Source organism: Cimex lectularius, unplaced genomic scaffold, assembly GCF_000648675.2.
Source record: "Cimex lectularius strain Harlan isolate CLEC.00 unplaced genomic scaffold, Clec_2.1 scaffold20, whole genome shotgun sequence".
In the NCBI taxonomy this organism is placed as follows: Eukaryota; Metazoa; Arthropoda; class Insecta; order Hemiptera; family Cimicidae; genus Cimex; species Cimex lectularius.
The window spans coordinates 1176025-1188331 of NW_019392641.1; the positions used below are offsets into that span (position 1 = coordinate 1176025).

The following is a 12307-nucleotide window of genomic DNA, read 5'->3' on the forward strand; positions in this document are numbered from 1 at the left end:
TTTTACAAATAATTTTTAAAATTTATGGTTGAGAGCAATTTTTGTTTTCTTTCATTGTTGAGAGGTTTTCTTTGATTTAATTTCAGTTTTTTAAGAAAAGCACGATTCAATTATTTAAGTATTGAATTTTATTTAAGATGAACCTATTGCATAACTCACGACTGTTTTTTCTGTTTATAGATCAAGACCTTCATTCATTATTACAAACAATTTTTTTTTATAAATTTCCATCCAGTATGAAATTCAAAGACAAATGATTATGAATATACTAACTCATAAATTATAAAAAGGGCAATAATGATAACAAACATTTCACATATTTTTACTATGTAAAAAAAAGAAAATTTATTTCCTTCTGCATTTTAAACTACGTTTGCCATTAATGAGAACATATTTTGTAAAGATATTTATTTTTTATTAAAGTATTTCTGAGCGTTTATCTTACTAATCTAATTACTATCTGTATATTTTTTTAAACGATTTTCAGCAACTTTAATTCATAAAATACTAAATTTATTTTAATTCAAAACAGCACAATGTCATTGGTCTTTGGTATTCAACTGCAAATTGACTGAGCAATGGCCAATAATACTTGTCTGAAGTGATTTGATTTTTTTACTCCAAGACCCTGTTTTCATGCAGCAAATATCAACATGATTCAACGTTCTTGCATATTGAGTTGAAGTTCCTCCGATGATGATCATTTTGTTTTCTGAAATAAATCTCTTAGAACTGGCTTAGGCCTTTAACTAGGCTGATAACATACCTAAAAATACAACAGTGTGCCCATGTCTTGGTACAGGCATGTTTACTTTAAGTTTCCACGACAATGTCTTAACATCCCAGACATCAATAGCGTCAACACTGACTATTCTGTTGTCTTCACTTGTCGCCCCTCCGACCAAATAAAGTACCCCGTTGTGGCTCACAAGTGAGGAAAATGCTCTGCCATATCTCAAAGGTGTTTTTTTGATCCACCTGAAATTATTTTCTTAAGACTTCATGTTGTAAAATTATTATAAATATGCATACACATCTTCCTCTGGATCGTAGCAGTAAACCTGACTGCTAATCTGCTGCTTGTAGTTGTTCATTCCTCCTACCACCCAGATGTGGTTGTCGTAGCAACAGGCTGCAACACCTAGACAAGGCTCAGGGAGTGGCTTGACTTCTTCCCACATTTTTGTCCCAGGGTTGTACCGTTCAACTGATGAAAGTACTCTGAAACAAATATTGGACAAATTTACTGTTATCAGAAAAAACTATAATTTTAGTTAAGCATACCTCTTATTGGCCTCTCCGCCAATGACATAAAGAAACCCATGGAGTGTTGTAATACCAAAGCTTTGGCGAGGAGTATTTAAAGGTGGCTCTTCTTTCCATTGTAAGGTGAAAGGGTCAAAACTCAGAGATTCCGTGCACATCGTTTGATGTTCATCTTCTTGATTTTTGCCACCTGTGTTATAAATTGAAATTTAGTATAACAGTCTGTCGATAATGTTCAATTCGGTGCCACTTTACATTAAATAGCAGATTAAACATACCTACAATATATATTTTACTACGCAGTTTTGCAACACCATGGTAATATCTAGGCTTTGGCATGTGACTAATTACATCCCAATTATTATTTATTTCATCGTATCTATAATTAAATACATAAAAAGCACTATTTGAAATTTCTTTCTTTGTTAACTTTCTCCAAGATTATTTCTAACTCACAATTGCTTAATTTCAACATAAATTTATATCAATTATAGAGACAGTACCTGAAAACTACACAGCTTTTCTTGACTTGGTTATTTTTCTGGCATGGGCTCAACCCTTCAAAAATTAAGATGGTTTGTTTTGAGTTGGAAAATTGAGACAGACTTGTAGTCGATTTGTCATTCAACTTAGAGAAACTAAACAAGAAAATTCATTTCATGTATTACCAGTCTTAAATCATCAAACTAGAATCACAAAAATATCAAATTTAAGGAATACCTTTCAACATTTTCCTTTCTACAATTTGTACTTGCATCTTGCCTGTTTTCTACTGAACCTCCAGCTTCAACTTCAGTTTTGGATGAGATTTCCCTTTCAGAATTCTCAGGTAATTGGTGTATCTTACTCCTGACCCTGTACCCTCTAAATGTTGATTGTATGACAACTGCAGCACTTTCTTTCAATGTGACTCTTCTGAATGGACTGAGACCTCTTCTTGACTCTACAGAAGGTGTCTTGCTTACTAAAGTTGAGCAAGTGTAAATAGAGTCACCACATGCTCCCAATTGGCTTTCATTGTCAGCAGCCTAATAAATTAATTTTCTTTATGTTGTTACACAGAATAATTAACAGTGAAATATTTACCTGATTTTTACCATATAAGATATTGGTGAGGGAAGGTCTTGTGGTGCAGCCTAATTTGGTCTCTGTGCTAAACTGGGTCGCATCTGGTGTAAAGCCGACAGACTTTTCTGAATTTTCAGGTCTAGTTTCAATTTTAAAACTGCTCAAGTCTTTCCTTATCTCATCGAGATATTCAAGGAAATGTTGATAACTTTTATAGTCCTCAAAATTAAAATTTGATTATTTGATGTTTAAATATCAATTTATTTTGTCGGCTTACTTTATTTGTCTTTGCAAAATTTCTTTGCTCTGGTATGAGCAGCTTCAGAAGGTCACATCGGTTCTCATGGTCGAGGGAACCACCAGATAAAGTGAATTCAACGGCATACCTACCCAAAATAAACATTTATAAGGGTGAAAACAAAGCATGCTGTTAATACTTACGCCAAGCCATCCTCTATCATTAATTGTACATTTTTATCGGTTGTAATCTCCAAGAATTCAGGAGATTCTGGGTTCTTTCTTATGTCTACAAGCTGGACTGGATTCATCAACCCAAATCTCACACATTTCATTATTTTATTAAGGTGTTTCTTCCTTTCATCCCAGTTTGTTTTTAACCAGCGCACTGCCGCCATGAACACTTCCAATTCACTATGAGTTCACAATAATCAACTTGGTAAATAATTTAAATAAAAAATGTAAAATCTTACCAGTGAATTACGATAAAATTTGACTTTAATATAATACATAAATCCTCAACATTCAACTGTGTGAAATCCCACGAGCTGACCAGTGGGAGAAAAAACTTCTGTATCCTTGGCACCATTAAATCTTTAATAGAGGATTTCTTCCAAAAAGAAGCATCCATAAAAACAAAAAAAGCATTTTCTTCTGAAAAAGCCTCCTTACTGTCAAGAAATGCATGACATTGTTCTTCCAAGTCTAAAATGGATTTTTAGATTTTCAACAATAAAAATTGTCTGTTTTTTAAACCAAATTGTAATTTACCTTTTATTAGCAGGACTTCAGCGGCAATTAAAACTTCCAAAATGTTACTTTTTTTTATGAAATTTAAACCACCTTGTCCTTCTGAAAGCATCCAAGAGTAGACTGCTATGAAAGCTTTTCGTGTTACTTTCTATAAACAAACAAAATTTGAATTAATTGTTAAAAATTAAAAATATTTGGCTTTTCATATTACCTCATTAACATGAAAACTTGGTTGATGCTCCAAATTTGAAATTGAATCAAAATATTCAGAGTAAGATTGTAAAACAATCCTATGACAATAAAACTCATGATTGTCAATTACCAAGATTATATCTGGATTGCTATAGCAAAAATTAGATTATTTAAGTACAATTTACATTGTTTTAATTAAGTTTTGAATTTTAATTACATGTGGTTAGTAACTCTTTCATAAATTGCACTTTGGAGTTCTCTTCTTTTTGGAATAGACATTGATTCCCAAGGAAGAATTTCATTATAATAACCCATACTAAAAACATATTAATTTTTTTATAATTAGTTTATTTTGAATTTTAATTTTAACAATTATAATTACGATTCTAATGACATCTCTTGTGTATTAAGCACATCCCTGTCAGAAGAGGGTACGCAGCTGTTGACAAATTTTTGAACATGACTGGGCAATCTTGGCCCATTAATCTTTGCAGAAAATGAATTTTGCATCTGAAATATAAATAATTGGTGACTGCTTCACAATAAAAATACATCTCTCACCTGAGAAGCTGCAGCCCGAATATCATGTTTTTCCCTATTGTAAAAATCATATATATCTTCACTTTTCAGTTTATTCTCCTTATATGTAACACTAATAAAACCAAACAGATTTATTTTTAATTTTCGTGTTTTTTTTTAATAAGACAATTTTTTTTAGAAGCCACCTTGTTAATTCGCTTTTCAGTTTATGTAGGTTTTTTGCTGTTCTCTTCTTTGAGTTCCTTGCCTTTATGTCATGACTGCTTGTCGACGAATCGGTTTCAGAAGTCACTGCTAAAACCAGCATCATTTATAAATAAATGTTTATTTAGAATGTATCTTTCCAAAAATAAGGTTTTACCAACTTCCATCAAGCTTGTTTTTCAACAAATCATACTTCTCCCTGTATTAAAAATCAGCATGTATTTCACAATTAAAATAAATATTCCAAATTTACGGGCAACTTTACCTTTTGGATTTCTTTTCGGTTAAAAGTTCTCCTTGATGCCTTGAGCTCTGCTAACATTAAATGTAAATATGTCATTATTGCTTAATAATCGGCATTAATATTATTGTAATAATTGCCATACCTCAGAATGTTTTCTTCTTTTTTTATTTTCATCTTCATGTAAATCAGTCCTAATAAATAAAAATGTATGCGATATTTGAAAATTAGGTCAGTTATATTTCTTCCAACATTTCAAAAAAAGGCATATTATTTTAATCACAAATTTTTAACCTCACTTGAATGCTTTTATTTTAGTAAAATTAAACACTAAAACTTTTCATGGTTTGTAATAATTAAAAGAAGTTCTATGCGATAGACTGAATTATTTTTCAAAATTTCTTTAATTTCTTTCAACCAATCACACCTTTATATTTCAATAAAATTATATGCACATTTCATTTAAAACGTTTTACCCTAAATTTTACCCACATTTTCCTCAGATAATGCAATCATTTTTAATATTCTACCTTTATGTTTCAATGTATATATTAAAAATATAACAATAATAATAAAAAATTGTCACCTACATTTTTTGTTGGTTTTGTCAAATTTTCCAATTCACTAGTTTCCCTCAGGAAGTGATATCCTTCTGGAAAACAAAAATTGCTGAACAACTGTGCAATGTGACAAAACAATATGTGCACATGATCAAAGTAAAAATTGTAAACTACTTTTTTTTAAGCCTACCAAACAGCCTTTGTTGGTCCATCTGACCATTGTCAAAGCTAACATGTATTATTTTTGAATTACCTTACGCAGAATTCAGCACATGAAACCAGTGTTAAACGAACATCAATTTAGCGTGAAGAGATACAAAAACTAATTGATCTATCATTTCTTCTGTACACAATTTGAAACACTTTTTCTTCTAATTCTACTTTTTCTATTGTGAACTGCCTGAAATTATTTCTTAAGTCCTAATAAATATAATAGAAATTTAAACTCAAATATAAAAAAAAAGATAATTTTAAATTCAGATGACAAATAAAAACACTTGATTTCTTATGGAAAACTTTATTTTTATAATTCATCATTTCAAAGGTTAATTTATTTTCAGTTTCAATTTTTATTGATTCTTCTTACAATCCTAAGTATTGTATAATAAACTCTGTATTTTAGTGCTATTTAGAACATTATAATAAACAAATATAATAATTCTGTTGGTCAATTTGTCAATCTTTTGACTACATGTACACAGACCACAGACGGCCAACACCCAAGGTCCCAAGGCTTGCTGGTAATTTATTGTAAATTACAAAACCTAGGATTGCCAATTGATTGCAAGAAGTGATAGTCTCATCTTTGATTGTGCGTGTACATTCATGTGCAGAGCTGAGCTTATAAAAATCAATAATCAGTAATCAATTAGTGGCAACAACTTGACTCTTCTCAGGAAAAGAGTTTATAATGTTCGTCGAGAAAAGAGGTTTGTAGTAGTGTATATTTTCCCTGGTGAAACCTTGTTGCTGATCCAATGATATTTTGAAAAGATCCTAGTTAATCAAGGATAACAGACACAATTTGGAGATGTAAGAAGATATTGTGATTGGACATGAATAAAGTTAAGTTCACGAGCTTAAAGTTTTGAGGCTTAACTAGGACACATAGTTCTTGAATTGTAATAGATCTTTGAAGTCAAAAGATTGACAAATGATTGGGGCAAACACCCAAGGTCCCCAAGGCTTGCTGGTAATTTATTGTAAATTACAAAACCTAGAATTGCCAACAGATTGCAAGAAGTGATAGTCTCAGCTTTGATTGTGTGTATACATTCATGTGCAGAGCTGAGCTGATAAAAATCAATAATCAGTAATCTATAAATGCAGCAACTTGACCCTTCTCAGGAATTGAGTTTATAACGTATGTCTGGATAAGAGGTTTATAGTAGTAGATTTTCCCCTGGTAAAACCTTGTTGCTGATCCAACAATATTTTGAAAAGAGCTAGTTTATCAGTTTATCGAGGATAAAGGACTCGATTTGGAGATGGAAGATGGTATTGGATGGTATGAATAATATGAAGTACATGTTAAAGTTATGAAGTTTAGCTAGGAAGACATTTGTTTCTTGAATTGTAATATATCTTTGAAGCCAAACGATTGGGGCAAACACCAAAGATTACAAACGAACTTACAATATACAGTTAAAAAACAAATTTAATTATATAATGGTTTTATAGGGGTTGTGTGTACATTCATGTGCAGAGCTGAGCTTATAAAAATCAATAATCAATTAGAGGCAGCAACTTGACTCTTCTCAGGAAAAGAGTTTATAATGTATGTCTGGAATGGAGGTTTGTAGTAGTAGATTTTCCTCTGGTGAAACCTTTTGCTGATTCAATAATATTTTGAAAAGATCTAGTTTATCAAGGATAAGGGACTCAATTTGGAGATGGAAGATGGTATTGTGATCGGACGTGAATAAAGTTAGGTAATTGTACGTATATGAAGTACATGAAGTTATGAGGCTTAGCTAGGAGGTCACGTGTTCTTGAAATGTAATAGATCTTTGAAGTCAAGAATCATTTAAAATAGATGATATGCGTAGCAATACAATAAAAAGTGGAATTAAATCATGAAATTCTCGGGTGACGACGTCAGAAAGTCCCCATATCTAACGTAACCGGCTGTAAAGCCTGTAATCGAAATCGTCCCTCTTCCCAGTTTCAGAAATTCAGACCTTCAGTTGGAGGTTGTCAACTTTGGACGATCGCAAGTCAAGAAATGGCAAACTTGCAACTGGTAACGTCAGATAAGAGCTGAAAGGGTTCAAAGAGTACGGATTATCCGACGTTGACAATAGTCCAGGCCCGATAATGCTATTTGCTGATCTTTCAGAACAGATTTATTATGCATTTAGCCAGACGACGTAGTAAATCCCATCGGAAACAGTGATCGCAACTCGGAAAAATGAAATTGCAGCCTGATATCAATAGGATCGTCTTCTTCTACTACTGGGCAATATTGTTCAATTTGTTACAAAACGCCTACGCCGGAGGTAAATCGCCTGAACATTAAAAATAAATTAAACGTTTTCTTGCAATATTTTACTTTTTTTGGCCGATCCGGCGCCTTTTATTAATTAAATTTTATTTTATAACGTTTGGAAATAAACGCAATTGTCCATGGTATTGCATATTGCATGTAGTTCAACTTCAAATCTTTCGGTTACAAATTACATTCGGTAAATTTAAACTTTTTGCATTTTTAAACAAATTGCATACATTGCATGGCTCATTATTTAACAGAAAACCTGATTTGATAATAACACTATCCACTACATGTTCATTTGACAAATTTTTTTTTACAACTTACAACTTTTTATGCTAGATTACTGATTACTGATATTATAAAATCTTATTTGCACAACCATGTACAGAAGAAATCCAATTATCTGAATTCCATTCATCTGAATCGTCTTAAAAAATAATGTTTTAAAAGAAGAAATTAGTACTTGAGACTGTTCTTTAAACCCCTATAAAACCATTATAAAAACCAATTAAATTTGTTTTTTAACTATATATTGTAAGATAGTTTTTGGTGTTTGCCCCAATCTATTGGCCTCAAAGATCTATTACAATTGAAAAACACACGTCCTCCTAGCTAAATCTCATAACTTTAAGTTCATGTACTTAACTTTATTATTCATGTCCAATCACAATACCATCTTCTGTCTCCAAATCCTTGATAAACTTGCATCTTCTTTTCAAAATTTTATTGGATCAGGAACAAGGTTTCACCAAAGGAAAATCTACTCTACTACAAACCTCTTTTCCTTACATATAAACCCTTTCCTGAGAAGAGTCAAGTTGCTACCACTAATTGATTACTGATTATTGATTATTATAAGCTCAGCTCTGCACATGAATATACAGGCACAATCAAATATGAGACTATCACTTCTTGCAATCTGTCAGAAATTCCAGGTTTTGTAATTTAAATAAATGACGAGCAAGCCTTGGGGACCTTGGGTGTTTGCCCAAATCATGTGTCAATCTTTTGATTTCAAAGATCTACTACAATTCAATAAACACAAGAACTCCTAGCTAACCCTCATAACTTCATGTATGTTCATGTACTCAATTATATTCATGTCCAATCACAATACTATCTTCCCTCCCCAAATTGAGTCCTTTGTCCTTGATAAAGTAGCATCTTTTCAAAATATTGGATAGCAACAAGTTTTCACCAGGGGAAATTCTACACTACTACAAACCACTTTTCCAGACATACATTATAAACTCTTTTCCTGAGAAGAATCAAGTTGCTGCCACTAATTGATTACTGATTGTTGATTTTAATAGCCTCAGCTCCGCACATGAATGTACACGCACAATTAAAGCTGAGACTATCACTTCTTGCAATCTGTCCGCAATTCCAAGTTTTGTAATTTACAATAAATTACCAGCAAGATTTCGGAATCTCGGGTGTTGGCTGTCTGGGGTCTGAGTACATGTAATCAAAAGATTGACAAATTGACCGACAAAGTTATTATATTTGTTTATTATAATGTGTCTTGTGCCTTGAGAAACAAATTTGAAAAAAGTGAAATTAATACAGAAAACAGTGACAATAATTGGTACCCCTATAAATCCATTATATCATTTTTTACTGTATATTGTAAGCAGTTTATATTCTTTCCTGTAATTGTAATTTTTCTTTGTGATTCTGCATAAGCAATAAACTATCCGAACTCCAAACATCCAGATTGCCTAGAGAAACAAAATTGAGTTCCAAAATACGAAATAAATACATTAAACAGTGACATTAATTGAAACCCCCATAAACCCATTATATCATTTTTTTACTGTATATTGTAAGCAGTTTATATTCTTTCCTGTAATTTTAAGTAATTTTTCTTTGTGATTTTGTGTAAGAAATCCAACTATCCATACTTTAAACATCTAGATTGCCTTAAGAAACAACAAAAAGTTTTATACATTATATTCAATCGCCTCTGGTATTGCATCAGACTTCTTATGGGCAATATCAGTGAAAACAGGCATATCAGCTTATTTGGGGACGGACAATAAAGTTACAGATTATACCTTCCTTCACCGCTAATTTGTCCTCCATATTCATATTTGTTAAATATATTTTGTTCATGCAGAAAAAGTTACAGAAATGTCTGCTAGTCTGATCATTCATTACAAGTATAGTTCTGGTTATTCTCTAATATGTTAATTTTTTATTCTAGAGTTTCTTTTTTATTGATATTTTATTTATAGTCTAATAAGTTTCACGCCTTATAAAGAAAGAATAAAATAACATTGATAGCTTAGAATTAATCGAGCTTATTGAGTCATCTGTTTTGTGACAGGAAATGAAACATTTCCTGTAAAACACTAGCATTTAAACAGTCGCTTTTTTTCTATACCTCGGAAGGCAAAATTACTTCTTGAGAGCATTCTTATGTGTACGTTAATTTTGTATTGTTTTTCGAACTATATTTACTTTTAGCTGAATTACCCTCACTAGTTTTGTGCCTCTGACTTATTCCATTACTTCATCATCTTCATTAGTAGTTATTTTTTATCAGATATGCCTTAATATTTTACAAACTGATTAATTGATAAATAGACAAACCATTAATTAAGTAAAAAGTAAGAAGACAATTATCACCTTATAAGCCATACCTAAATATTTCACTTTTTATTTGATTTATTGCTCTATCTTACATAGACATATGAATTAAAAGATGAAAAATTAATTTTCTTTTTATAGATAAATGCAGTATAAGCGTAATAAAGCCTTGTAGAAATGACAACGAGAGTTGCTACCAAATAGACAAATCATCCAATGAGGGTATCTGCAAATGTATGAAAAATTTTACATATGTTAACAATGCATGTGTACCTCACAATGAGGCTACAACAGTATTACCTCAGGAAGTTGTAAGCAAGTTAAATTACAGCAGCGAAGGTAAATGATTAAATCCTAATTGATTTCATTTTATTTTTAATTATTTTTGTTAGGAATTTCAGGTACACTGTGGGTCCTTATACCTTGCCTGTCGTTAGCGGCCATGGGTGTGTTGGTCCTACTTGGAAAGCGGTATCGAGTGACCGAAAGGTTGTATGCCTTGAGAGTGAGGAGGTACAACACAGTTTTCGTATCTAGTGCTAACGTCGATGACGACGCACCAATAACATAACAGAAAATGTATTTCCCCCTATGTAAATATCCAAGTCAATGTTACCTACATTATTTATTTATTGTTTGTGACTATTTTATGCTTGTAGACGACGTTTATTTAACGATTGTTATTTACCCAATGAGTATTTTCTCTTTGAGGCCGAAAGGAGTATTTTAATTTTAAAAACCAAATTCATATAATGTTTAGTGTATTTTGTGAAGAGTTTGTTCAGTATCAAAATGGGCACAAGTTTCTCGTGTTATTTTGTAAGCATTTGTGAATTGTAATGGTATAAATGTGATTTTATTAGCCAAAAATGTGTATATTTTATCTATACAAAATAAAATGTATTATGTGATAATTCACTTTTTCTTAAATCAATCATCGGCCCTTCATTTTTATTCATACCCTAAACTCCCAAAATATTAACAATTGAGTAATAAATTAATTGAATACAGGGAAGGGTGGTATTGAAAAACGAAAAAGTCAATACATTTTTGAAATTGTTTATATTTTAAAACAGCTCAAATTCAAACAATTTCACCTCAATTAAAAAGGCAATTATAATCCAGTGTTGTAAGGAAGGGCTGTTAAAAATAAATGGAAGATCGACAAGTTGACACTATTGAATAATTGTAAAAAATGTTCAAGTTTTTAATTGAGATAATTTTACTGAAGGGGCGAAATGATGACAAAAAATGCTACACGTGAAAAAGTTCCGTTTAACACTTCAAAAATTTATATTCTAGAGTTTCCTCAACAACAAACAATTTCAGTAAAAAAACCAACAACATTTTTCAACAGGGTTTATACCTATGATAGGAACATAACTCTTTTTGAACAATATTTCTTCCCTTTTTCACTTTTTTCCTAAATAATTACAATTCTTGGTTACAAGCATGATTTTGGTACTTACATCCACATTTTATACAAAAACGTTCAAATCACATATTCACAGGGATTCCATTCTCACTTTTTTTAAATAATTACACTCAAAATCAAACTGAACTTGTTCAAAGAGAAAAAATGATGTTGATTGTTCGATTTTTGATTATAATACCAATGTCTAATTTATAACTATTACATTTAATTAAATACTCCAAAACATTGGTTAACTAAACCTCTTTTTTTATATACAAATAATTAATTGTAAAATAACAATATAATTTTTTTCTTAAGAAGGTAAACATTCTTGAATAATTAAATACATCCAGGTATTGACATGAAATGTATTTTTTTCTTTTTTTACTTAAAAAACGAGAAAATTTATAACACGATTATTGTTAAAATTAAACTAATTTTCATCAATTCAAGAATGTTGAGACCTCTCTTGCGAGCAGTGAAATTGGATTGTTAATTTTGTTAAAGAGAAAGTGTATAAAACAAATAATTTTTGGAGATCAGAAAAATAATTTTTGTCTTCTCTAATTTAAATTAAAATTTCACAACAAAAATAAGTTGTACTTCTATATTTTTCTGATGTCCAGTAAAAAAAAAAAGAAAGTGTATTCTATCGTGTGCAAAAACAGCAATTTTCAAATCTTCACAATGAAGTTTAGTAATAAAGTTTTAAATATAAATGGTGTATTAACAATTAACAATAATAAAAG

General features: G+C 30.9%; 2 protein-coding genes across 10 annotated transcripts; one reads left to right on the forward strand and one right to left on the reverse strand.

The window, feature by feature from the left end:
* Nucleotides 1-491: 491 nt before the first annotated feature.
* On the reverse strand, nt 492-5538 carry LOC106661500 (kelch-like protein 40b). Of its 6 annotated transcripts, none has more exons than XM_014384949.1 (22): nt 5315-5538; nt 5092-5153; nt 4647-4695; nt 4526-4572; nt 4422-4459; nt 4242-4350; nt 4078-4168; nt 3899-4026; nt 3734-3832; nt 3536-3665; nt 3343-3472; nt 3045-3276; nt 2776-2985; nt 2612-2720; nt 2353-2553; nt 1987-2294; nt 1770-1904; nt 1545-1645; nt 1285-1456; nt 1033-1221; nt 767-978; nt 492-712 (listed from the first exon to the last, which is right to left on the reverse strand). In XM_014384949.1, coding segments are annotated over exons 2-22 (2865 nt in total). In that variant the 5' UTR covers nt 5094-5153; nt 5315-5538; the 3' UTR covers nt 492-539. The 6 variants fall into 6 exon arrangements, with proteins under 6 accessions (XP_014240435.1, XP_014240436.1, XP_014240434.1 ...); XM_014384950.1 differs by having other exon boundaries at nt 4242-4347; nt 4526-4575; XM_014384948.1 differs by having other exon boundaries at nt 4526-4575.
* A 1673-nt stretch (nt 5539-7211) lies between these two features.
* Nucleotides 7212-11062, forward strand: LOC106661502. 4 transcript variants are annotated; one of them, XM_014384956.1, is made up of 4 exons: nt 7212-7559; nt 10286-10483; nt 10537-10737; nt 10804-11062. In XM_014384956.1, exons 1-3 carry the CDS (start codon nt 7472-7474, stop codon nt 10713-10715), a joined length of 465 nt encoding a protein of 154 aa, XP_014240442.1. In that variant the 5' UTR covers nt 7212-7471; the 3' UTR covers nt 10716-10737; nt 10804-11062. The 4 variants fall into 4 exon arrangements, with proteins under 4 accessions (XP_014240442.1, XP_014240440.1, XP_014240444.1 ...); XM_014384958.2 differs by lacking the exon at nt 7212-7559 and adding an exon at nt 9896-9977; XM_014384954.2 differs by having other exon boundaries at nt 10537-11058.
* Nucleotides 11063-12307: the final 1245 nt, after the last annotated feature.

Bases quoted from the DNA above. Each gene is read 5' to 3' on its own strand.
- LOC106661500 (XM_014384948.1), bottom strand. The intron at 2,986-3,044 runs GTAAGATTTTAC...GTGAACTCATAG, and splicing joins AATTTTATCGTAATTCACTG to TGAATTGGAAGTGTTCATGG. The intron at 2,721-2,775 runs GTAAGTATTAAC...TATTTTGGGTAG, and splicing joins ATGATAGAGGATGGCTTGGC to GTATGCCGTTGAATTCACTT.
- LOC106661502 (XM_014384956.1), top strand. From the start codon at position 7,472: ATGAAATTGCAGCCTGATATCAATAGGATCGTCTTCTTCTACTACTGG. The intron at 7,560-10,285 runs GTAAATCGCCTG...TTCTTTTTATAG, and splicing joins ACAAAACGCCTACGCCGGAG to ATAAATGCAGTATAAGCGTA. The intron at 10,484-10,536 runs GTAAATGATTAA...TATTTTTGTTAG, and splicing joins GTTAAATTACAGCAGCGAAG to GAATTTCAGGTACACTGTGG.